Raw genomic sequence first — 22563 nt, forward strand, 5'->3', positions numbered from 1 at the left:
ACGAGTATTCGCAGCATTGCAGCGGAAATCAGTCAGCTTCGACTCGAGAAAGAAAAGCTTCTCGAGCCAAACGACGACCTGAAACGAAAGAAAGCAGATTTGAAACAAGAGAAAGTGCAGGTTGAGCAACGGTTGAGACAGTTGACTTCCTTGGAGGAACGGCAGCGTTCGCACATTCAGCACGTCGATATGGTGAAAGTGAAGCGAACGTGTGATGAATAGGAGACTTACAAAGGCCTGCAGTGGCTGGATCAACATCGAAAGGAGTTTAAAAACGTCGTGTATGGCCCGATTTTCAACGAAATCCGGTTTGTCAATCCACTGCATGCCACGTGGCTCGAGAATACGATTTCGAATCATTTGTTGCTGTCGTTCGTGGTGCAGTGCTACGAAGATTACAATTTCCTGTTAGAAAGCTTCAAAAGAGAGAGAATCAAAGCGAATATCGTAATGGTGGATGTAAACCAAACGCTCCACTCTTGATTCTAGGAAACCATTCCTTGCGATAACACCTTCTCCAGCGAAAGTCTGCGAAGATTCGGTTTTGATGCGCCCCTCGGAGAGCTGATTCGCTGTCCCGAAGCTGTGCGTCGAGCTCTGTACAATAACTCGTCGATCGCAGCCGCAGTGACGGTGGATCGTCCTTGGAACTTTCCTTCCAATCTGCAGCCCTTCGAAGTTCGATCGAATCGAAACGTTGATGGATAGAGTTTGATGGATTCGGATCAAGGCATTCTAGTTCTCATTCCCACTCTGCAGTAGATCGATTGGGAGAGAAGGAGTGATGGATAGACATCGATTGCTGCTCTCGCGGTACATCAACAAGAAGAGAAATCGAAGAGAAATGTTTTTCAATTCGTTCAAACTCAAAGCAGCGAAGATTTTGTGTGCTGATTTGCCGCAGCCCGAAGAATCCGTTCGTTTTCGCGAGTTTGATTCAGTGTAGACGAAATTGGCGGCGCGAAAAACCGAAATCGAGAGCTCGTTGAAAGAAATCGAGAAAGCTGTTCGGGTTTTTAACTCGTGGTGAAATGTAGATCGCCACAAATGAGGATGCAACCAAAGATATAGACAACCAAATCGGTAAGAAAATGAAAGAGCAGCGGCAAATCGAAGCTCGAAAATCGCAGCTCATCGTAACGAAAAACCAAATCGACAGACTTCAAAGCGACGTTCGTTTGCTCTGCTTTCGACTCAATCGCAGATTCGAGTGCTCGAGCAAAGTCTGTCGGAAGGATTCAAACAGGAGAAAGATCGCTATATTGCGGAGCTCAAGTCGATTCTGGAGAAAAAGCGAGCCATTATGAAGAAGCGATTGGAGTGTGTTCAGAGCGCTCTACGTTTTTCGGTGTGTAAGAAAACGCTTTCATCGCTTTTCGAGGCGCGGCAATACCAGCTGCAAGACTTAAAAACGGATTTATCGAAGCAGGAAGAAGAGCTGGAAAAGCTCATCAGGCAGAAAGAGGCGATCGATCGCAAAATGGAGGAAGTCAAAGAGAGAGACAAGGAGATGCGAAAATACATTTACACACAAAGCGGACTTTTTCATTGTGGAAATAATCCAAATCCCAAGGATTTTACGTGTAAATGCGGAACCGAAAAGTGCCAGCAAATGGAGAAAACAGACCTGGTGAGAGAAGTGTTTAGTTGTCAATTCGAGCGGGATCGCGATGCTTGCTATGTAAGAATTCACAAAGAAAGGTTCATGAATGATAGGCTTCGCTTCATTTAATCGAAGAGCAACTGAATGAAATCCGAGTGAATGAGCGATACATTCAGGAATATGAAGAGAAAGAGAGACGGATCGCACATTTAAAGGCCGAAATCGACGAACTGAAGTGAGGAATGAATGGAGAACGAATAAATCGCAGAACGAACATGAACGATAATACTTCCAACATCAGTCAGAAAGAGCAGCAATTCAAGCAATCGCTGAAACGCCTCGTGAGTCGACTGGACAAAAACTTCGGGTCGTTTATGAAGAACATCAAGTGCAATGGCACCGTTGAGTTGATCAACCCGGACAATTTCTCTACGATCGGATTGAACATCAAGGTCAGTTTTCGAGACGAAATGGAGGTCCAAAGTCTGAATAGCCAGGTGCAATCTGGAGGCGTAGATGTGGGAATTGCGAGTGAGCCGTAGGAGAAATCGTTGTCTACGATTCTGTTTTTGCTGTCTCTTCAAGAAATGGTGTCCTTTCCGTTTCGTTTTATCGATGAGGTGAGGAATGGATTTTTCTTTTTATCGTAGATTAATCAGAATATGGATGCGCGAAACGAACGATACGTGATGCAGCAGTTGTTGTTCCGAGGCAATAGCCACTTCATTCCTCCCCAATCCTTCATCATCACACCCAAACTCTTAGAGAACTTCCCTTACGATAAGAACGTAACGTTCCACATCATTTTCCAAGGCCAATACTTGCCTGACGGATTCGATTGGGACACTCTTTCGCGAGCTTATGCCCCCAATCGCGATGAAAACGACTCTGATAGCGAAGAGGATCGTCTTTTCCCCAAGCGGGCTCGTCTTTCTTATTCTGTTTGTGAACAAACACATCAATTCGAAGGGGGAGGAGGCGGATGCGGCGTCCACTTGAGCTTTTCGGGTTTGCAAAGATTGGTGGGAACCTTGGTGGTTTTGAAGTAGTTGTCGACGATCTACATTCAATCTGTTCTCCATCATCGCTACATCCTTCGAAATCGCAGCAACGTATTGATCTCGCCACACTTTCAAAAGCCCCAGCGTATCCAACGTGCTTACGATGTCTTCGATTTTGATCGACGTTTTCATCGAAATGTCCTTCAAACTGCACCAGCAATCCGTTTCTCGCAGCGTTTGCATGATCATAAACGTCCAGAACCGACGATAGCTAATCCGACCCAGATCTGACAGCGGTTTCTCGGGAGATCCGATCTAGTCTCGACAATTTTCAATGACTGTACCTTGTTTTCTAGCTTGGAAAGTTCATACGAGAACGAAATTAAGAAGCTTCCAAAGCCGGATCGCTGCAAAAAGGGCAGACAGCAAATGCAAGCGAGATTGTAACCCTCTTGTGAGTTTTTGTCTTTGGAAAAGAACCCGATAATGTGGCTGCCCTCCTCGTCTTCCTCGCAGAGAACGTAGAAATAGAAGGGATATGTGTCGTAGTAGATAGTTTTATGTTCGATAAACAGTTTCATTAGTAAACACAAGTTCTGACAATAGAGCACCTCTTCATTCCCATCCACTTCGTACATTAAGAGATTCCCATCGCGGTAGATCTCTGGACCTATACATAAACAGCGAAATGTGCATCGAACCAGGAGGACAGTACATTGGACAGATCTCACTGTGTCTATCTAGATCCTGTGCGGTTTTGAAGTATTTGAGACAGTATTCACATATATATAGTCTAGGAACCTGGTACTCTTTTGGATAGGGAGAAAAGTACCAACAATCGACTTCATACTTCCCAATCTCGATGTACTCTATATGTTTAATCTATCAATGATGAGCAAATCATAAAAGTCACTTTCGTTAGTTCGGCATGATCCTTTTCTACTAAAGTAGGTTCACTTTGCGGCTTCTGGATAATCATACAAAAAATGAATCAACTACCTTCTCGCTAAAGCCAATATCCGGTTCGCGGGGTCGTTTCGAGCTCTTCTTGTTGAACAATGAGATCCTTTTAGCTGGAACCCAACCTTCCATTCGTTTATCATCTAGGAAAATATTACAAACAACAACAATAATAAACAATCGTCATAATGTATGTAGTACTCCATCTCTACGATTCCGTTGTCATTGGTATGCTCTCTGATTTTCTGGACCACTCCGCTGTCTGAAAATAAATTGGGAAATCAAAACCTACGAAACTTGTCATCATCCCATCGTACGTCTACCCGTTGGTCGATGCCATATCTACAATCCCCAACGGACATAGTCGTAAGGTCCAGTGAATAGATATATAAGTGAAGGAGATACAACGGTATGAATATCAAGCTCTATTTGGGAACCAAAACAGGTGCCACTGTAGTATAGTTGGTTAGTACATCACGTTGTGGCCGTGATAACCCGTGTTCGAATCACGGCAGGGGCATTTCCTTTTTGCCTTTTAATGTTTGAATGATTCGTCTTTTTTCCTCTCGGTTGTTTCCGGCGCGTATCACTCCGTTCGTTCGTTCTTTTGCATATAAGGCTGTTTCTGCAGAAGGGACAAAATTGGGGGAACATTCTGAATCTGAAGTGGATAAAGACTGGTAGAACCATAGTTCCGTTTCTAAAATAGTGATGAAATTCTATCTTCGGTCTCTCGTATTATATCGAGTCGCCCAAAGGTTCATCGTGATGCAACGGATCAAATACCTCTTAATATGATCACTGATGATCCAACAATTGCCTATGCTGCTGAAGCTAATTCTGTGGACTATTCTGTAATTCAGTTGTGCGTATCTCTGATATAGAATTATAATGGAAAGCGTAGTCTCTCTGTTGGACTTTGTGGCAGTCCAAACGTGGGAAAGAGCACGTTGTTGAATGCGTTAATAGGCCAAAATGTGTCAGCAGTGAGCGTCAAACCCAATACGACACGAAGCTCCATGCTGGGGATTCGTACCATGGACAATGTTCAGTTTGTTTTTTACGATACTCCTGGAATTTCCTCAGCTTCGTATCTAAATTATGCTTATATGTCTCACAATCAGCACAGCGAATCAATACGAGAAGCATCTTGGTAATGTCTCCGAAACCACTCTCGAGTCGTTAGACGCTTTGATCACCGTATTTCTTTTTGAATAATTCGATCTAACTGCAAGCTTTTCGATGCCTCCATGCCCTTGACGCCGCTGCAACGCGAAGTTTTGAACAAGTCCTGCGAGATTTCCTACCACAACAACGCGCCGTTGTACATCGCTCTCAACAAAACCGACCTCGTCGAACCCAAAATCAAACTGCTCGATCTTTCCAACACACTTTCCGAGTGGATCTGGCACAAGAAGATGGAGATGATTAACAAGGTTTCGAGAGATGGCTGCTTTTTAATGGGATAGACAGCAAACCCGACGTTGGAGCAATTGCAATGGGAGAACGAAGAGCTGTTCATGATCTCGGCATTACAAAGAGATGAAACGGACGGGATTCTGAAATCTCTTTACAAGAAGGCGAAGCCAGGAGAGTGGAAGTTTAAATCGCAGGAAGTAACGAATCTGAGCCTGGATGAGCGTGCTCACGAGATTGTACGAGAGAAGGTGTTCAAGTATTTTTCGAATGTTTTTCCGTGTTTTGTTGTGTTATTTTATAGCAAATTCCGTTCGATTGGACGATGCAAGCCAAGGGATGGAACGATGGAGTGTATTGTGAAACGATTTCTTTACCGGACGAAGCGCAGCTGAGGGCGCTGAGAGTGATTAAGAAGCGTGTTGAGAAGACGGCAGCGAATGATTTGTCGAAGTTGAAGGGTGAACCAGTAAACGTATCTGTTAGTTTAGAACTATCCCAAAATTGAATATTCTTGAGTTGTTGTTTGTCGTCACACACTCGAGCATTCAAAGAAAGGTTTGGTTTGCAGCTTTATCGCACTCATGGGTCGGAAACAGAAGAAAAACTCGGTAAAGTCGTGGAAGAAATCGGAAGCTGCCAAGGAATATGAAGATACGATGCAGAAGATCAAAGAGTCGGAAGCCATATCGAAACTGGACGATAGCGCCATTTTCTATGAAGACACCACAGGTAGAACTCTCTTTCTGAGGAGTTGACGAAATAAGGTTCTTCTCGTTTGAGAAAGATTGTATTCGACGACGAATTGGGTGAAGACCTTTCTGCAACCGAAAAGAGACAAATTTTGAAATTGAAGAAGAAGCTAGAGGCAAACACCTCCATTTCGAGTCATTTTGTAGAAGAAACAGGACAAAGCGAAAGAAAAGAAGGAGACTGCCGTATCCAAAGCGAAAGAAAGCGACGTCTATGATATGTGGAAAGCTCCCGAAAAGAGTTTTCCTTTGTTTCCTTTGTTTCCTTTAGAAATCTTCGACTCGCAAGGTTTCCTCCGCGAAGAAGACCTCGAGTTCTCCATGAAGAAAAGCAAGAAGGTCCTGCTCTCTTTTCTTTTTCTCACCCGCAGCCCCGCCAAATTGTCAAACCGAACGATTTTCCCGCGGTTCCGCTGCCCAAGCCGGGCAGCTCCTACAACCCCGACGCGGAGCAGCACCAAGACCTCATCGGGGAGCAGCTGGTGCAGGAGAAGCACTACAGCGACATGATGAAGAAGGAGCGAACGCTCATGAACGGCATGACCAAGGCGGACCTCTTCAGCCAGCGAATCCCTGCGAACGTGTTGTCGGTAGGGCGAGGGATCGGGTTTTGACGCAGTCGTCGCTGCTGTTTGACTCGGACGAGGAAGACGAGGGCGAAGAAGAAAGCGCGGGAAACGAAGAAGCGAAGCGCGAGGTCGTGCGACCCGGAAACAAGCGGCTGACGCAGCAGAAGCGCAACCGGATGTTAGAAATGGAGAATCAACGCCGCGAAGCGCAGAAGCGGAAGAAAGAGCGGCAATTCCTGCACGATGTCGACAATGCGAAGAAACTGGCGAAGGAGTACGAAGACACGCAGGAGCGAAGGGAGCAGGAGAAACAGGAGGAATTGGAGATGAAAAAGCTGAAAGAAGAGCAAAAGCTTCCCGCCATCTTGCATGGAGGCAAAGCAATATATCCTTTGGTAGATTGATAGAGGAGTGCTTAACGAGCAATTTGGAGGCGCCTAAGGTGGATGTGTTGTTGTCGAACGAAATTACGGGCTCGTTGCGGACGACGCGGAATATTGTGAACGCGGCCCAACAGCAGTTCGAGTCGATCGAACGCCGCCATCTGGTGCAGCGGAAGGGCGCGAAGCCGAAGAGGAAGTACGAGCGCATTCGAGTGAAGATGGGAATACTGAAACATAGCCGTGTTTAAGTTGTTTAGTTGTGTGTTTGAGGAAATAAGCGACGAATTCGAAAGTTATGGATTGGAAAGCGACAACTGAATCGAAGTTTGAAGTGTTTCAATTGGCTTCAATGAGACATGATTTTTCATGTTGGCGTTCCGCGGGAATCTTCAAAGAGGGTCGGATATCCCATTTATTATGTGGCGACGCAAGAAGAATACAACTGTTGATACCTCCTCGAATAGTGGAGAGTCAGAACAGAAGAAACAAGACGTGTGTATGAACTGTATCAAGCTGATGCAGGAAAACAGCCAACTTCGCGAACAAATCGCAGTTATGAAGGGGGAGGGCAAGCGGAAGCAGTATACAATTGCCCCGACCTTGTACACTTTCTACAAGAATAATGTCCAAAAGAACCGAATTTCCAGGTAGTTCGCTTCGGATCCGCGGTTACTGTGTAGAGCAGCCAGCCAGGTGACGAGTGGTCTTCTTGATGCGGAAGAAGAGGAGGACAAGGGAGTGTACAACGAAGAGATCATTGCTCAGTGCGCGCAGCCGATGCCCAATCCTTACTTTGTGTCGGACGACTTTTTGGATGCCTTCGAAAACCAGTGTAATCAAGTGAGTAGGGATTGGGACTCGCGGTTCATTCTAGAATATATCTTCGCGTCCGAGCCGCGTTTGCTCAAGCTGAAATCGCCGGTGTACGTTTTTGGCGATTTCCACGGCAACATCGCCGATCTGATCGCCTTCTCGAAAATCCTGTGGCCTCTGGGCATGCACCTCACCCCGGGCAGCTTCCTGTTCCTCGGCGACTACGTCGACCGCGGTCAGTACTCCATCGAAGTTCTCTCCTACCTCTTCGCGCAGAAAATCATGCTTCCCGACAAGGTCTTCATGCTCCGCGGCAACCACGAGCTCCGCGCGGTGAACGGCTGGGAGTCGTACTACGGCAACCGGTGCTTCCTGGGCCAGCTGAAGTCGCGCTACGGCGTGAACGTGGGCAAAAGCGTGTGGTCGATGGCCAACGCGGTCTTCGACTACCTCCCCTTCGCGGCCTCCATCGACGACGTGATCTTCTGCGTGCACGGCGGCATTCCGCGGCCGCTGTCGGCGACGGAGAGCGCGCTGGAGAGCATCAACAAGATCCCCTGTCCCACGGCGGTGCGCGTGGCCACCACGGACGAGCGGTCCAAGCAGATCAAGCAGCTGTCCAACGACCTGCTGTGGTCGGACCCCGCGCAGCACGAGCAGGAGAAGCGGCTGGACCACACGGGGTTCGGAGAGGGCGAGCGAGGCCCCGGGGCGATTTGCTATGGAGACCGGGCGATTCAGAACTTTTTGGACACGACGGGGATGTCGCACATTCTGAGGGCGCACGAGCCCACGCAGAAGGGGATTAATATCAGCAAGGGAGGAAGGGTGATCACGATCTTCAGCACGTCGAGGGTAGAGGAGAAGGGAGGCGATGAGGGGTAGGATCACGGATGCCAGGACGCGTTCTGCGGGTGTATTCTGGTGGACACGGCGGTAGGGGAGAAGGGGAGAGAGATGAGAGGTAGAACATTATCGCGATCAACCATCCCGATGCGCAGAGAGAGGAGGAGCGACGCAAGCGAGGCAACAGCGAGGATTCAGACACCAGTTTGTGCATGGACGAGATTGAAGACGAGGACGATGATGAGTGGCGTGTTTGTTGAACAAACAGAACAATGAGAGAAGATGCGATGTACAGTCTTCGAGTCGGCAAATTGGCCTGAAGTCACGCTGGCCAGACGCGATTTGGCGAGCGAGTTGCGTCCAGTCAGCAAGGTTTCCTTGGGGATCGTGAACTCGGCGTCCTTCGATCCCCCGATGGACAGGAACCAGTCCGCAGGGACGGTGCGAGCCAGCTGGTAGAGGGGCAGCGTGCACAAGCCCATCACCACACAGAACAAGTGCTGCTGCCAGGTGAGCGGATGCGTGGAGAAGACGCGTCCGACGAACTGCACGAGAATCAGCTGCAGAATCATCGAGATGATGAAGATCATCCAAAACATGGTATTGCTAGCCATGTGCTCGAACACGTTGCACTCGTTGTTGATTCGACGCGAATTGATCTCGTTGAACATCTCCATGAACACGAACACGTTGAACACCATGGTGAAGTGGATCTCCGGGTTGGAGCCTTGGCCCAGATTCGATCCGATGGGAATATTAAAGAGACGATGGCCAAGGAACACGATGGTCAGCAGAATCACCAGGTGGAACACCAGCTGGATCAGCAGGTTCCGCAGAATCACGTTCGAAATCAGCGACTCGGTCTTGCTGTAGGGCAAACGGTCCAGCAGCTTGGGAGTCGGCGCTTCGGTGGCCAGAGCCAGAGCAGCCATGGTGTCCATCACGAGGTTGATCCAGAGCACCTGCACGGGAGACAGAGGCGATTCTTCCAGGAATACGGCGCTAACGAAGGACACGACGCACGCCACGAAGGACACGGTCAGCTGGAACTGCAGGAACTTGCGGATGGAGTCGTACACGTTCCGTCCCCACATCACGGCCTTCACGATGGAGATGAAGTTATCATCCATCAGCACGATATCCGAAGCGTCCTTGGCCACGCTGGTACCCGTGATTCCCATAGCGAAACCCACGTTGGACTTGGAAAGAGCAGGACCATCGTTGGTTCCATCACCCGTCACGGCCACCACCTGATGACGCTCCATCAGACCCGTTACCAGCAAGTGCTTATCGGTAGGAGCCGAACGCGCCATCACCTGCAGCGTGTCCACGAACTGATCGAACTGTCCCTGGTTCTTCACCACATAGAACTGCTGCAGCTGGCGCTCGTCCTTGGGGTTCTTCACCTGGCACATGCAGCCACGCTGCTTGCACTCCTCGGTGCACTGGCTCTTGGGATCGCTGCCGCGCTTCTTCTTCGCCTCCTCGGTCCAATCGGCGCAGTGGTGATCCTTGTGACCCACAATCGAGGGATAGCCGTAATGCACGGGGTAATCGGGAGTCTTGTAACCAGGAACAAAGTGCGTATCGTTCGAGCAGTCCTTGCAGTGGCACTCATGATAGAAGTGAGGCGGCAGGACCAGTCCTCCGACGATCTCTCGGAACTGCGAACCCAGGATCGCGCGACCAGCAGGCCACTCTCTTCCGTTCGGGTCCTTCCAAGTGTCGTGGTGGTAGATGTTGCACTGACGAGCGATGGCCTTGGCGGTTTCCATGTTGTCTCCCGTCACCATGCGCACGAAGATACCGGCCTTCTGGCAAGACAGCACGGCTTCAGGCACTTCGGGACGCACGGGGTCCTGGAAGCCCAGGAACGCCACCAGCGTGAGAGCGTCTTCCATCACCGGGCATTCGCCCACTCCCTTCTGATCCTCCGTGGGGTACTGCACAGTCTTGTCGATGTCCTCGATCGAATCAAAGTCACGGTAGGCGAACGCCAGCACACGCAGCGCCTGTCTAGCCATCGGGTAGATGCAGTGCTTCACCAGGTTGCAGCGCGAGCCCGTGCCCGTCACGTTGCCGGAACTATCTTCCTGGAAGGTTCCAGTGAGCTGCTTCATGCTTCCGTCGGGGAGAATCACGGCATCGCAGAGACGAATCACCATCTCGGGCGCTCCCTTCACATACAAACGATACTTGCCATTGGCCAATCGCACCAGCACCGAGGCTCGCTTGCGGTTGGAGTGGAAGGGGAAGCGACGCACGATTCCCGTAGCATCGGCAGCCGACTCCGCGTTCAGCAGAGGGTACTTCTCGCGCACAGCGTGGTAATCCACGTCTAATAGCTTGCCCCAACGCAACAGCGCGATATCCAGAGCCGATCCAACACCGCGCTCCTTTCCCTCGTCAGTCGTCGTGATATAGGACTCGTTGTTCAGCATCGCATTGTCCATGAGCAGCTGCTTCGCAGACTCGCTAATCTTGGCACAGTTGGCAATGAAGGCGTTGTATTCCTCCGTGCTTCCAGTCTTCAACTCGCTCAGCAAGGCAGTCTGGTTCTCTTCGTTGTAGACCCATCCCTGCACCACGGTCATCTGGTTCTGCGTCAGCGTTCCCGTCTTATCCGAGCAAATCGTGTTCGCTCCTCCCATGGTCTCGCAGGCGGAGAGATGACGCACCAAGTTGTTATCCGTCATCATTCGCTTCACCGAATAGGCGAGAGCGATCGTGACAGAAAGAGGCAGACCCTCGGGAATGGCCAGCACCAGAATCGCCACACCCGTCGTGAAGGCGGTGACGATGAACTCCCAGTTGGAAGCATCCCATGTGCTCGTTCCGTTTCCGGTCAAAAAGGTCACAACGTGCAGCACGATCATCACAACCACAGTAACCACAGCGACCGAAGCTCCAATGACCGAGAGCTGCTTGGCCAGCAAGGCCAACTTGATCTGGAGAGGCGTGTTGTCGTCGCCCTCCGACTCGATCATGGCTCGCATTCGTCCAAACACACTGTTCGATCCCACAGCAATCACAACCATCTTGAACGATCCTTCGTGACACTCCGAAGAAGATACAATGAATGGATTGGATTCGTTCTTTTCCACCTGATCCGACTCTCCGGTCAGTTTCGATTCGTCCATCTTCACGTTGCTGCCGTTGAGGAAATAGCCATCAGCAGGAACGGAATCACCAGCGGTGATCTCCACGATATCACCAACCACAATATCGTCGGTTTTGACCAGAACCATCTCGCCCCCACGCAGGGTTCGGATTTGCTTTGCGTTATTCACCGCGTTGAGAGCGCGGAACTGCTTGTCTTTCTGAAGATCGTTGATGGCTGTCACGTTCACACACACCGCAACAGCGATGATGATGGCAAAGCCATCGTACCAACCATCGTCCCAGCCTTCGGTGTACACACCGAGAGCGATGGAGATCACAGCGGCGATCGAAAGAAGAATGAGAGTGAAGTCGTGCATCCCCTCCCAAACAAGTTGGCAGTAGGTGACTCCCTCACGCTCAATGGTCCGATTGTTTCCGTAGATTTCCTCTCTCTTAGGATCCTCCGCTTGTTCAAACGTCAATCCCTAGACAAGGTGAGTTCAAGTGCACATTTCAGACAATCCACTTCTCAAAAACTCAATGCAACGCAACGTACCTCCTTCTTACTTGTCCCGAGAGACTTAAGCAATGCATCGATGCCTCCAAAACGTTCAATTGATTTTCCTCCCTTGTTCTCGTTCTGCCAATCGAAAAGAGAATCTTTATTTGTGGCTGTCGGAGCTCCCAAATCAATGGGGGACCATCGGAACAATTCATCAACCTATGTTTCATTGTTCTGTGTCCAAATATTACCTGTTCCTCACTCTTTCCAACGTTGATGGTGGTAAGTTCAACAGATTTTTCGCCTTTGTCCATTTAAAATATTGATTGACCATTTTCCTCCGATGATCGGGGTTTGAGAGTAGACTCAAGATTCGTAACGCCCGCGAATCTGATTGGCTCTCACAGATTCCTATCCCTTGACAGCTAATTCCGCCATTTTCCATGCTTTTGTGTTTTTCTCTAAACAAGGAATGGGGAAACAATCAAACACTGAAAATAAGGTGCGCACGTGCGGGTCTGAAAGTGAGACCATTTTCCAAATCAAGATGTGTAAAAAACAAACAATGCGAATTAGATCAGCTTTTCTGTCTGCTGAGAAGGAAGTACGTCCAGTTGCCTCGATTTCTTCGAAAGCTGCTTTCTTTTCGAGTTTCTAGAGCCATACTTGGTCTTGTAATACATCATAAAGAGAACAATGCAGAGAACAAGCAGAATAGCGATGATAACCGTCAGGATAAGATCCTTTCCGGTAATCATTTCGCGTAATTTCACCTTTTCAATGAGCGATATCGTCATGTGTTGCGGTACGCCATACATTTCCTTCTTATAGAACAACCCCGTGATATTTGTATTGAACAGATCCAGCTCCATCTTCACGTACTGGCTGGTTAGTCGATGGGGCTCCAGTCGCACCTTCACACACACCGCCGGCAATTCGCCCTCTGCCTCACAGCGCCGAGGCAGATAGAGCAGCACGTTCTCCTCCTTCACGGTCATTTCGCGAACGAGGACTTCGCGGAAGGCCGCCTCGGTGTTGTTGTAGTAGATCTCCATCGTGCAGTTATCGATGCGGTACGCCGCGTCGAGGAAAGCGCTCGTCTTCCCAGCCCATCGAGTCAGACAGGTTCCCTGATCCCTATCCAGCCACTCGCCAGTGGTGTTGCAGACTCGCGTGGACTGGCCGATCTTAAAGATCGAGCACTTCCCAAAGACCGAATCGCCTCCGCGCGTGCGAGGCCAGTCGTCCTCTTCGGGACAATAGTAGTGGTGATCCGCGTAGAACCAGATCTTGTTAATGCGGACGGTTTGGGTTTCGCTGTTGGTCGCGTGGACGCTGACTTCGTAGGCGGAGTAGGGGCGAGAGGGGTAGAGGAAGAACGTTTCCTCCTTGAGCTTGACATCGAGGATGTAGGGGTTGTTCACCACCAGAATGCTCTCCTTCACCTCCTGGAAGGAGTATTCCGTGCCATCGTAGACCGTCTGGTTAATCACGCCGAACACCTCGAAACGGATCGGCTGATAGAGAGCGTCATAGGAAGAGCGCATGACCATTCGGTTCACGAAGCGAGGCTCGTTATCCAGGAAGGTGAGGCGAAGTTGAGCAGGAAGTTCCACGTCTTCCCAGTAGCGGTAATTGTTGGTGCTAAAGAACACATCATAGGGATCCGAACTGCTCGTGACGCCATGATCTGTACCTGCCACATATCCGCTTTCCGAGAAGAAGTAGGACGATCCAGTGAACTGTTCCTGGCTCAATTCAAACATGATCTTCTCGAGCTCCGGCTGTCCGGTGCTGTAGCAATGCAACTCGACCGACAGCACGTTGTCTCCTTCCTGCAGCCATTCCGCATTCACGCTGACGCGGGTCCACTGCGAGAGATCGATGTGTCGACGAGCCATTACCTTGGAAGAGAGCCCTCCCAATGGAAGATTCATTCGAATCACTTCGTATCCGTTCAGATACATCACGAAACCACCGTTGGCCTTCACGTCCAACAGCAAGGCAGGGATCGAGATTTCCTTATTCACATTGAGATGATAGCGGAAGTACGCAGTGAGCATATTCGAGGAGAACGATCCCAGGTCGCGAGAGTCGGCAATCCATTTCCTCTCATTGAATCCAATCTCTCTCCACTTTCGGTTGACAGAGCTGGAGCTCACCCAGGCCTTGCGCGGACTGTTTTCCTGAACAAGCGAGACTAGCTGGAACAGTTCCGTTTGAAGGGTACCAAGCATGAAGCCCATCGTCCCGAGATAGCGTCCCTGCTGATTCTTCAGCACTACGTATTTCTTCTCATCGGAAGAGCTTTTACGATAGCGCGTTAAATAGTAGGGGACGTTCTCGATACATATGTGAAAAACATTCGAAAGAGAGACTCCCAAATTTCGATCGATCACTTTCTTTCCATCGCTAACGCGCGTAAGAGTGAACGAATCTGAGTAGTAGAACTCCGATCCAAAGCATTGAATCAGCATCGTATTCTCGGGACATTCATCAGACCAAGCCGTAATCGTTACTTCACTTCTTCCCGCATCATTCTCCACTATGAACGTGTATTCAATCTTTCCTGATCCACTGATCTTGATCTCAATATTGCTCGTGATTTCACGGATCGTAACGTCCTCTGCATGAGCAGAATCGACAGTGAGCGGCCGAGTCAAGCCAATGATTTTATATGGAATGTTCAGCGTTTCGGAAGGCTTCACATAATACTCCGTGATCTCAATATCGAGCTTTGGAACCTCTGTCTGGATCATTTCCCATGTAGTGTTGAACCAGTTACTCTCTTTGATTTTGGTATCGAAGAAGATCAAACCATCATCTCGCTTAAGGGAGATGGAACTGATGCTCTGCTGGAAGGGATTGGGGCGGATCGCAATGTTGTAGTTATACGACTCAATGCACAAAACCAAACTAATATCGTTCAACTTTACTTTTTCATAGCTCTTCGTCAGTACTTCTCCCTTGTAAATGTACAAATCAAATGCACCAGAATACATCATCCCTTCTATATAGTAGTAGTGTCCATACTCGCAAATCGGCACTTCAGCCGTCAGCTCCTTGGTAGTGGTACTCGCTTCAGTACTTGCACTAATTGTAAATACAGTTTGCTCCATGGCTTCTGTGGGTCTTCCAGTGATTTCGAGCTTCGCTGAATCGTAAGTAACGCCTTCAGGAAGAGCGGGAGCAATGTCTAGTTTACAGAACGAATTGCCGCAGGAGAGTTTCAGCTTGTTGATTTGCTTGTAGATATCCCACTTGACGCTCGTAATGTTGTTAATTCCGTCTGTCACACGAACCTCGCCAGGACCTTCCACACTATACGAAGCGTACGTGCACGTTGTTGTGTACTGTTTTCCCTTCGAGGTCGCCTGGATCTCAAACACCGTGGGACCGAATTCGACAGAAGGCGTTCCGCTGATCTGTCCATTCGAAAAGGTCAGTCCACTGGGGAGCTCGGGAGTGATGGAATACGAAGTGAACGGCTCTTCGACGGCAAACGCGAGGGGCGAAATCGTAGGAATCGGTCTTCCAACGTAGAATTGATTGACTTGGGTTGTCATGGAGAGAGCCGAAGAAGGCGCGTGGACAAACAAATCTTCGGGAATGGAAATGAACTCCGCGTCCGAAGGACGTTTCACTGTGATGATGAGCATGAAGTCCTTATGACTCGAGAACCACAAGATCTGCACTTTGTGATATCCCTTCGTTAGGGAGATTGACCGGGTCATATGGGAAATCGACTCACTGCACGAGTAGGAGTTGATGAAAAGCTTGTCGTCGAACATTATTTTTAAGCCATCGATGTGCTGCGTTTGGAATTGCCATTCTCCCTCTTCCTTGACGTCCAGATAGCCATTCCACTCCACATGGGACCCATAGTAGAACATTGGACTCGGGATGCCTTCCCAATATCCATTTGGATGTTCAAAAGGATGATTGATATCTAAGTCATTTCGAATTGTATAGAGGTCCATCAAGTAATCGTAAAAGCGTTGTTGACAAGCATTTTCATCCTTGTCAAGTCGGTAGTAGTGACCTTCCAAACCCGCAAGAGGCGTTTCGTTAACGAGCAACTGCCACTCCGCACTTGAAGAGCCAAAAGCATTCTCCGCTGTGATCGTGAAAATCTGATTTATTGCCGTCTATCTATCAAACCTATTCCAAAGCAATACATCGACCGTTCCAACAATATCTCCAGTAAAGGGATTTAAGGAAAGAGTGGAGGGAAGAGCTGGCTGAATCGTGTACTTCTCCACAAAACCCATTCGCACCGTGTGATCTGTAACATTGATGGCCATTCCCTTCATCACAGACACATCAGGGTAATTCAAGAATGCGGGACCGCGGCTTCCTATTCGTCATTACACATTTCGCTTATCCCACCGAAATACAAAGCAGAAGCACTCAGAGTCTGCCATTCTCCCTGATCTCTTCGCCATTCCACATGCAACGCCGACTCCAAGTCGGTGTAGGTGTAATAGATGGTAAACAAATGCATTCCCTTCTCGAGAGTGCGAGTAACGTTCTGGTGAACAAACGACTTGCCGACCGTACCGAGCGTCATCCATTCTTCATCGTCAATCACCAACGATGCATAATTCGTAATGTTTAACCGGAAGGTGTACTGCCCCGTCTTCGCTGCCTTGAAGTAGCCAGTGAGCTTCACGAAGTAGTCACTGCCCACATCATCGGTCAGACCGGGCCAATGATGAACCTTTTCCTTGTTATAGTTTTCATAAAAGTCGATTGGTTCAGTCAGACGCACACACTTTGTCACACTCTCGTGCTGAGCGAAGTTCTCCGTCATAACAATTTGGTAATTATAAAAGCCATAATAGCAGAGAGAATAACCATCTGATGGGATCGAACTCGTATCTAGAGTAAATGGGGTTGAGGGTCCTTACCTTTGTAATTGAGAGTAAAAACAGATTGGACTTCTCGATCAGGACCCGTGGCAGTAACGGTATAGACGGTGCTTTGACCCACATCTCCATGGTACGTCCCGTTGATCACTCCGAGCTTCTCGTTAAAAGAAAGACCATCAGGAAGAGCAGGGTCAATCGAAAATGATTTGACATAGCTGTCAGGGTAAAAGTGGATTGGACTGAGGTAAGCATCTTTGTAGATTGTATGCGTAGCAATTCCTGTTCCAACATCTGTAAGATTTGGTTGCGCTAGAATTGAGAAAACAAGTGAAGTGATACAATTTAGCCACATGAGACCATAAGCATTCGCAGCATTTAATGTAATGCGTAAATGTTTGAATGCTCTTTCAGGAGCACCCTTAAGTACTCCCTTGACCAATGAAAGTCCGCGAGGTAGTCCCGGCACAAAGGTAATTGTAGTAATGTCATCTCCACAGACAAAGTACCGACTTTCTCCGTTTTGTTGGTAAGACAAATAGCCCTTCCCACACGTCAGTTCTGTTCCAAAACATACTACAAATCAGTAGCATACATAATAAAATACATATAGCTATGCAAAGAATCAAAAAAGCCTTTAACATGTTGCAAGCAAAATGAAATGCCAACAAAAAATGCCTGCAAAAATCTTTGATAATAAACAAACAAACGAACGAATAACTATGCAAATTTGAATACTATCTATTTGGTGCTCTCTGTATTTGGGGAAGTACTGACTTTTGCTGGTTCTTCTGAATGCTTTCTCATCGCCAGGTAACTCTGCCAGTCCAAGAACAAAATATGGTTTTGATCCTGCAGTAGCTACAAAGATGAGATGAAATGAATAGATGTAAGTACAAATCGAAAAGTTTCATCCTGCAACTTATCTAGGTAATACAGACATTGAGGATAACTAGGTTTCATTAGCGGATGGCAATACAAACACAAGATAGCATGCGTATTCTGGCTCTTTCCAGTACTGTAGATATTTCAAATAGTTCATGAACGCAGGGTCTTCAAAGTACTTGTTGTCTGCCAACCCTATCGATAAGTGGCATCTCCACCCAACCACATTTAAGATAATAAATATTCGCTAAGTCCTGAACGAACTCCAAATCAAGCATAAAACGAATTTCCTCATCTGAGTAGTCGCGTCTCTGGATGAAATCCCGTAGACACACTTGACTTGATGGTTGCATGCAAAAAAGAATGAATCACGAAACCTGTGAACTAGTCTATTTTCGATAAACGGAGTATCGAGAAGACTCTATGTTTACATAGTTGAGACATTTTGAAAGGTTTAAGTTGGAAATGAAAAGTGCTCCTTCAAGTCGATTTTCTGCTAGAGCGCGCTTTACAAAAAAGCAACAGTGAGCAGCCAATATAAACTCGATGGATGGTTCAAATACAAGACAGCGGTTTCAAATAGAGAGTCGAAAAAAGACTTCGAAAATGCCCCTTATAAACCGCTCACTTAATTTCCATCCACTTTATCTCTCAAGAATTGCACTTTACCGCCTATTCATTTTGGAACAGTACGTTATTTTCTAAGTGTTCTGCACGGAGGTGTATTTTGAGACGAGTTCGGTCAAATTCTATTTCAATTTGGAGAACATCGGCTAACTTTGATATAGATGGAAAGAATCGATAAGAGTAAGGGAACCACTGCTAAGGACGTCGAGGCTATGAAGCTGATCAAGGCTTACGCTGAGTACCTCAAGAAGAAGGGAACCGTCTCTCTCCCCAAGCTCCATGACATCATGAGAACCAGAGTGTTCAGCGAGTACAGTCCGTATGACCCTGACTGGTACTTCATTCGTTGTGGTAGGAACAGGTGCTTTTCGCTGAAGTCTAGCCGCCATTGCTCGCCACCTCTACATTCGACCTGATGTGGGCGTAAAGTCTCTTCGTGATGCTTTCGGTGGTCGTCATCGCAACGGAGTTCGTCGTCAGTACCACGATCATGTGGGCTCTCGCATGAGAAGTGAGTGCTTATGCATAGGCTAACGGAAACATCATCCGTCACTGCCTTCACAACCTGGAAGCTCTGGGACTCGTGGAGGTCGGCAAGCACGGTGGTCGCAGACTCACCAACGCCGGATACAAGGATCTGGACCTCGTTGCTAGACAGATCTAAGTGAGCAGTAGAGCGGGTGCAATATGAACATTGGGTTGTTTGTTTTCAGAAAACAGGGAAGCGGGACTTGAGAGAGATGATAACCATTCACAATTACTTCAGCTTCTTCTTGGGGCGGAGGTGGTTGCTGTGTCCGCACTTCTTCTTACGGCAGTTGTGCGCACGAAGAGGAAGACGAGCGTAGCACTTACGGCACACCATCTTCTCGCAGTTGTACTTCTTGGCCAGAGCAGCCAAGGTGGGCTCGATCACTCCTCCAGCCATCTTGAACAGCACTTCAATGGTGGCGGACTCGCTGACTCCGCAGGCGCTGATCGCCTCCGAATCGTCCAGCTCCTTGCCAGCGAACACAAAACGCTGGTTGTAGTAGTCGATGTTCTCCTTCTCCTGAATCATCTTCTTGACGTTCTCCACGGACTCCGTGGGCTGAACCTCAAGAGAGACGGTGTTTCCCTACAAGGCGATTAGCATCACTCTCGGAGCAGCAATTCAACAACCTACAGTGACAGTCTTGAAAAAGAGTTGCATGCTGGTTACAAAGACTCTCGAGTAACACTTTCTGAAAAAGTCACAAAACTATTTTTCTTATTCCTCCTCACAATTCTCATTTCACCTCTTTTTACAACAGATAGATTGCATTGCATCAGATTCCAAATAGTTTGAGAAGACAAAATACACCTTTCAACTCACAGAGAGCGCTGATTAGTCATTCATTTCATGCCTACCTTTAATCTAATATTGAAAGCTGAGCTAGAAAACGTAGAATCGATTTCTGCGTCGGACAGTACCGTCTGGCCGATGAAAATCGAGTGCACGCGTTGTCAGACCGTAAGTCCCAATCTCCTCTATGTTTCTGCGGAGGAGTCGGTCGAGATCCCAGGCGCGAGAGGGGAATGCAACTGTTTGTACACTTGCAAAGAGTAATTCGTTGTTTCTGCTTTATTCCCAGGTGCCGTCAAGCTATCCGAATTGATGTCACGAAGAAGTCGCTGACTCCATATACTGAATCTGAAAAGCCTTGCAAAATTGTCTCGTTTGAGGTTCGAGGCGGCACTCCTTGTGAATTTGAGCCCAGCGTATTTGCAAAATCATGCAATTCCTATCTAGGATGGATTCACGATCACTTCAACAGGAGGGGCGGAATTCAAGCAAGTTGATTTGCACGAAGATTTTGCTGACTATGATGGTTTGAGTTTTGCATGTCTATCACAGCTAGAGGATGCGGGAGAGGCGGTCTCGGTAATGAACGTGGAGTGGAAGTTTGAGTAAACCACGCTGTTTTCTGAAACAAACACGACATAGCACAAACTAGTCAGCCTTGTACTGGCCCGTCATATTCAGATCCGACTGATCCGCATCACAAAAGTTACATTCTCTAGCATTGCACAATTTCTCCTCCACCTCCAAACTCTCCCCGTTCGACACTCTTCCCTCCGTTTCTCCGGGTATCACGACCTCATCCACGACATCCCAGTTGATGGGCTTCAGGTCCTTCACCATGGCCTCATACGTCTCCTTATCGATCTTCTCATACGGCATTTGCGGGAACATATCGAGCTTCACGCGCGGGAGCATCGCGACGCCCTTCAGCTGGTACTGGAAGAAGTCCAAGCACTTGGTGATCTTGGAGCTTTCCGTCTCCGGATTGAACGAGATCGTGCAGGACACCTGATTGTCCGCCCAATACCGCTGCAAAAACGCCGCCAGCGAGAACTGCTCGAAGATCGACACGTCCTCCTGCACCGTGATGTTCTCCCCCGCGCACGCCGGGAACGACACCACCACCATCGTCTTCTCCTGCCCCACGCACGGCTCGATGTGGTACCCCGCCTGCCGCAGCGCGGGCAGCATGTCCGAGTCCGCCTGGAACCGCACGCGGCGGATGTAATACTTCCCCAGCGGATAGTGCATGCCCGGCGTGGCGCCCGCCAGCAGCGAGACGGTACCCGACGGCTTCACCGACGTGGTCTTGATGGACTTCGGCACGCACAACCACTCGCTGTAGACCTCGTCCCAGTGCTGCACGGTCTGGTAGCCCGCGTCCAGCCACTGCCGCAGCTCCTCCAGATTGTGGCTGGCGAGGAACTGCGCGATCCCGCTCACCGAGCAGCCGATCCGCCGGTTCCGCAGCATCACGCGGTTGGTCTGCGCCCAGTGCGTTCGCCCGAGCGTGACCGTCTTGGCGTAGAGATACGCGAACTTGAGCGTGCGCTGGAACTCTTTGAGCGACGCGTGCCGCGCGGGGAACGTCTCGACGAGGCAGCACAGCTCGTACGACTCCAGCGACTGCTCCAGACACGGGTTCCCGCCCTTCACTCTACGCATCAGCCTCGCTGCCCGCGGCCCACTTGATGTCTTTGTCGTTCCGCGGATCGCACATTCGTCCGTAGTGGCGCATGTTCTCCAGCCAGGCCAGGCCAGGCTCGCCGCTTTTCGCCACATGCTCCGCGATCGAGGAGTAATCCATCCCGATCTCCGCGAAGATGCTGTTGTTGGAGGTCCACCCGTAATCCGCGCGATGCGGGTTCTTCTCATAGTCTTTCAGGTCCAAGAACTCGGTGTCTCCCACTTCGCCGAACGCGATTTCAGCGGCTCGGATGTTGCCGATGCCAATCACGCAGCGACCAATCAGATTAAAGATATCCGTGATCGTCGTCGAGCTGATCTTCGAACCGATCTGCTTGTCCAGCGTCTCGCGGAGCTTCTTGTGCAGCTCGATGAGAGGATCCGGACCGCTGCTCTTCCCTCCATACGTCTTGAGCTCCTCGCCGGGCTTTCGAATGTGGCTGTAATCGAACACGATCGCGGGCGTCTTCACGCCGTCCTCGCCGAAATAGCTCTGCAACAGCGTCCCCACCGACTGGACCCAGCCTTCACGGCTGTCCTCGATCACGTAGTCAATTGGGGGTTGGGTGGTATCAGGACCCTACAAAAATCATTAGAAAAAAGCGAAATGTACCAAGATCGTTAGTTTTCCAGCGCCTTTCGTGTCAAAACCCACACCCACACCGAGCATCGTGGCATCCATCAGAAACTCAAATGGAAGAGAAAGGTCCTGGTCCAGAGTTTCCGTGGAGACGAACGCGCAATTGTTGAGCGCAGCAGCGAGATTCTTTTGGTGGACCTACCGGTAACACCTACCACATACAGGCTTACAATGTTTGTTCCCATGCAATAGAGACCGCGACCTGGAGGCAAAAACTTCATGTTGAAGATTAAATCATACATTTCTTGTGCTGAGCGTTGTCCCTGGTCATTGTTCCATCCCAATTGGTTCATATTGATATGGTTCATTTGAATTGAGTACGTTCCCTCCACAACACGGCGGACAGTTTGGTACCACTTCTCTCGGACACCATTGATCACTCTGGAATAGGTACGACGATAAATCGTCTCGCCTAAACCGTTAAAACCGAAGGGAGGCGTCTTCGTTTTATATTGGTCCACAAATGCATCGTCTAGCTTGAACGAGTACTGCATTTCCTGTATTGAATTCAAATTTTGATGTCTTTGATTCTATCAAAAAGCCCGCGAAAATTTGGGTCATGGCGCCCAACTTTTATTAGGACCGT

General features: G+C 48.9%; 12 protein-coding genes; 5 read left to right on the forward strand and 7 right to left on the reverse strand.

The window, feature by feature from the left end:
• Positions 1-2561: 2561 nt before the first annotated feature.
• Positions 2562-3583, reverse strand: GSBLH_T00004332001 (uncharacterized protein; the record flags this gene model as incomplete). Its single annotated transcript, XM_013043209.1, has 5 exons — positions 2562-2663; positions 2695-2919; positions 2949-3274; positions 3306-3486; positions 3518-3583. The coding sequence occupies 5 exons, from the start codon at positions 3581-3583 to the stop codon at positions 2562-2564; spliced, it is 900 nt and encodes a 299-aa protein (XP_012898663.1).
• Positions 3584-4665: 1082 nt separating this feature from the next.
• Positions 4666-5488, forward strand: GSBLH_T00007185001 (uncharacterized protein; the record flags this gene model as incomplete). The annotated part of the gene is made up of 4 exons (XM_013043210.1): positions 4666-4764; positions 4800-5000; positions 5034-5219; positions 5285-5488. The coding sequence occupies 4 exons, from the start codon at positions 4666-4668 to the stop codon at positions 5486-5488; spliced, it is 690 nt and encodes a 229-aa protein (XP_012898664.1).
• A 691-nt stretch (positions 5489-6179) lies between these two features.
• Positions 6180-6942, forward strand: GSBLH_T00004334001 (uncharacterized protein). XM_013043211.1 has 2 exons: positions 6180-6322; positions 6352-6942. Exons 1-2 carry the CDS (start codon positions 6272-6274, stop codon positions 6703-6705), a joined length of 405 nt encoding a protein of 134 aa, XP_012898665.1. The 5' UTR covers positions 6180-6271; the 3' UTR covers positions 6706-6942.
• A 168-nt stretch (positions 6943-7110) lies between these two features.
• On the forward strand, positions 7111-8603 carry GSBLH_T00004335001 (uncharacterized protein; the record flags this gene model as incomplete). XM_013043212.1 has 5 exons in its annotated part: positions 7111-7331; positions 7365-7528; positions 7559-8352; positions 8383-8433; positions 8466-8603. Exons 1-5 carry the CDS (start codon positions 7240-7242, stop codon positions 8601-8603), a joined length of 1239 nt encoding a protein of 412 aa, XP_012898666.1. The 5' UTR covers positions 7111-7239.
• A 104-nt stretch (positions 8604-8707) lies between these two features.
• GSBLH_T00004336001 (uncharacterized protein) lies at positions 8708-11822 on the reverse strand (the record flags this gene model as incomplete). Its single annotated transcript, XM_013043213.1, has 2 exons — positions 8708-8735; positions 8764-11822. 2 exons carry the CDS (start codon positions 11820-11822, stop codon positions 8708-8710), a joined length of 3087 nt encoding a protein of 1028 aa, XP_012898667.1.
• A 697-nt stretch (positions 11823-12519) lies between these two features.
• GSBLH_T00007186001 (uncharacterized protein) lies at positions 12520-16760 on the reverse strand (the record flags this gene model as incomplete). Its single annotated transcript, XM_013043214.1, has 3 exons — positions 12520-16095; positions 16126-16304; positions 16337-16760. The coding sequence occupies 3 exons, from the start codon at positions 16758-16760 to the stop codon at positions 12520-12522; spliced, it is 4179 nt and encodes a 1392-aa protein (XP_012898668.1).
• Positions 16761-16828: 68 nt separating this feature from the next.
• GSBLH_T00004337001 (uncharacterized protein) lies at positions 16829-17170 on the reverse strand (the record flags this gene model as incomplete). Its single annotated transcript, XM_013043215.1, has 1 exon — positions 16829-17170. One exon carries the CDS (start codon positions 17168-17170, stop codon positions 16829-16831), a length of 342 nt encoding a protein of 113 aa, XP_012898669.1.
• A 356-nt stretch (positions 17171-17526) lies between these two features.
• On the reverse strand, positions 17527-18053 carry GSBLH_T00004338001 (uncharacterized protein; the record flags this gene model as incomplete). XM_013043216.1 has 4 exons in its annotated part: positions 17527-17676; positions 17713-17767; positions 17799-17895; positions 17927-18053. 4 exons carry the CDS (start codon positions 18051-18053, stop codon positions 17557-17559), a joined length of 399 nt encoding a protein of 132 aa, XP_012898670.1. The 3' UTR covers positions 17527-17556.
• Positions 18054-18363: 310 nt separating this feature from the next.
• GSBLH_T00004339001 (uncharacterized protein) lies at positions 18364-19023 on the forward strand. XM_013043217.1 has 3 exons: positions 18364-18678; positions 18710-18819; positions 18857-19023. The coding sequence occupies exons 1-3, from the start codon at positions 18615-18617 to the stop codon at positions 18989-18991; spliced, it is 309 nt and encodes a 102-aa protein (XP_012898671.1). The 5' UTR covers positions 18364-18614; the 3' UTR covers positions 18992-19023.
• Positions 19024-19050: 27 nt separating this feature from the next.
• On the reverse strand, positions 19051-19541 carry GSBLH_T00004340001 (uncharacterized protein). XM_013043218.1 has 2 exons: positions 19493-19541; positions 19051-19444 (listed from the first exon to the last, which is right to left on the reverse strand). The coding sequence occupies exons 1-2, from the start codon at positions 19517-19519 to the stop codon at positions 19085-19087; spliced, it is 387 nt and encodes a 128-aa protein (XP_012898672.1). The 5' UTR covers positions 19520-19541; the 3' UTR covers positions 19051-19084.
• A 167-nt stretch (positions 19542-19708) lies between these two features.
• GSBLH_T00006795001 (uncharacterized protein) lies at positions 19709-20260 on the forward strand (the record flags this gene model as incomplete). The annotated part of the gene is made up of 3 exons (XM_013043219.1): positions 19709-19911; positions 19941-20031; positions 20099-20260. The coding sequence occupies 3 exons, from the start codon at positions 19709-19711 to the stop codon at positions 20258-20260; spliced, it is 456 nt and encodes a 151-aa protein (XP_012898673.1).
• A 29-nt stretch (positions 20261-20289) lies between these two features.
• On the reverse strand, positions 20290-22471 carry GSBLH_T00004341001 (uncharacterized protein; the record flags this gene model as incomplete). XM_013043220.1 has 4 exons in its annotated part: positions 20290-21308; positions 21340-21917; positions 21951-22115; positions 22148-22471. The coding sequence occupies 4 exons, from the start codon at positions 22469-22471 to the stop codon at positions 20300-20302; spliced, it is 2076 nt and encodes a 691-aa protein (XP_012898674.1). The 3' UTR covers positions 20290-20299.
• Between the last annotated feature and the right edge of the window lie 92 nt (positions 22472-22563).

The sequence above is a fragment of the Blastocystis hominis genome (assembly GCF_000151665.1).
Source record: "Blastocystis hominis, Singapore isolate B (sub-type 7) whole genome shotgun sequence assembly, scaffold_6".
In the NCBI taxonomy this organism is placed as follows: domain Eukaryota; class Bigyra; order Opalinata; family Blastocystidae; genus Blastocystis; species Blastocystis hominis.

Bases quoted from the DNA above. Each gene is read 5' to 3' on its own strand.
- GSBLH_T00004334001 (XM_013043211.1), top strand. From the start codon at position 6,272: ATGACCAAGGCGGACCTCTTCAGCCAGCGAATCCCTGCGAACGTGTTG. The intron at 6,323-6,351 runs GTAGGGCGAGGG...GTTTTGACGCAG, and splicing joins TCCCTGCGAACGTGTTGTCG to TCGTCGCTGCTGTTTGACTC.
- GSBLH_T00004339001 (XM_013043217.1), top strand. From the start codon at position 18,615: ATGAGAACCAGAGTGTTCAGCGAGTACAGTCCGTATGACCCTGACTGG. The intron at 18,679-18,709 runs GTAGGAACAGGT...GCTGAAGTCTAG, and splicing joins CTGGTACTTCATTCGTTGTG to CCGCCATTGCTCGCCACCTC. The intron at 18,820-18,856 runs GTGGGCTCTCGC...GCTTATGCATAG, and splicing joins GTCGTCAGTACCACGATCAT to GCTAACGGAAACATCATCCG.
- GSBLH_T00004340001 (XM_013043218.1), bottom strand. From the start codon at position 19,519: ATGCAACTCTTTTTCAAGACTGTCACT. The intron at 19,445-19,492 runs GTAGGTTGTTGA...ATCGCCTTGTAG, and splicing joins TCTTTTTCAAGACTGTCACT to GGAAACACCGTCTCTCTTGA.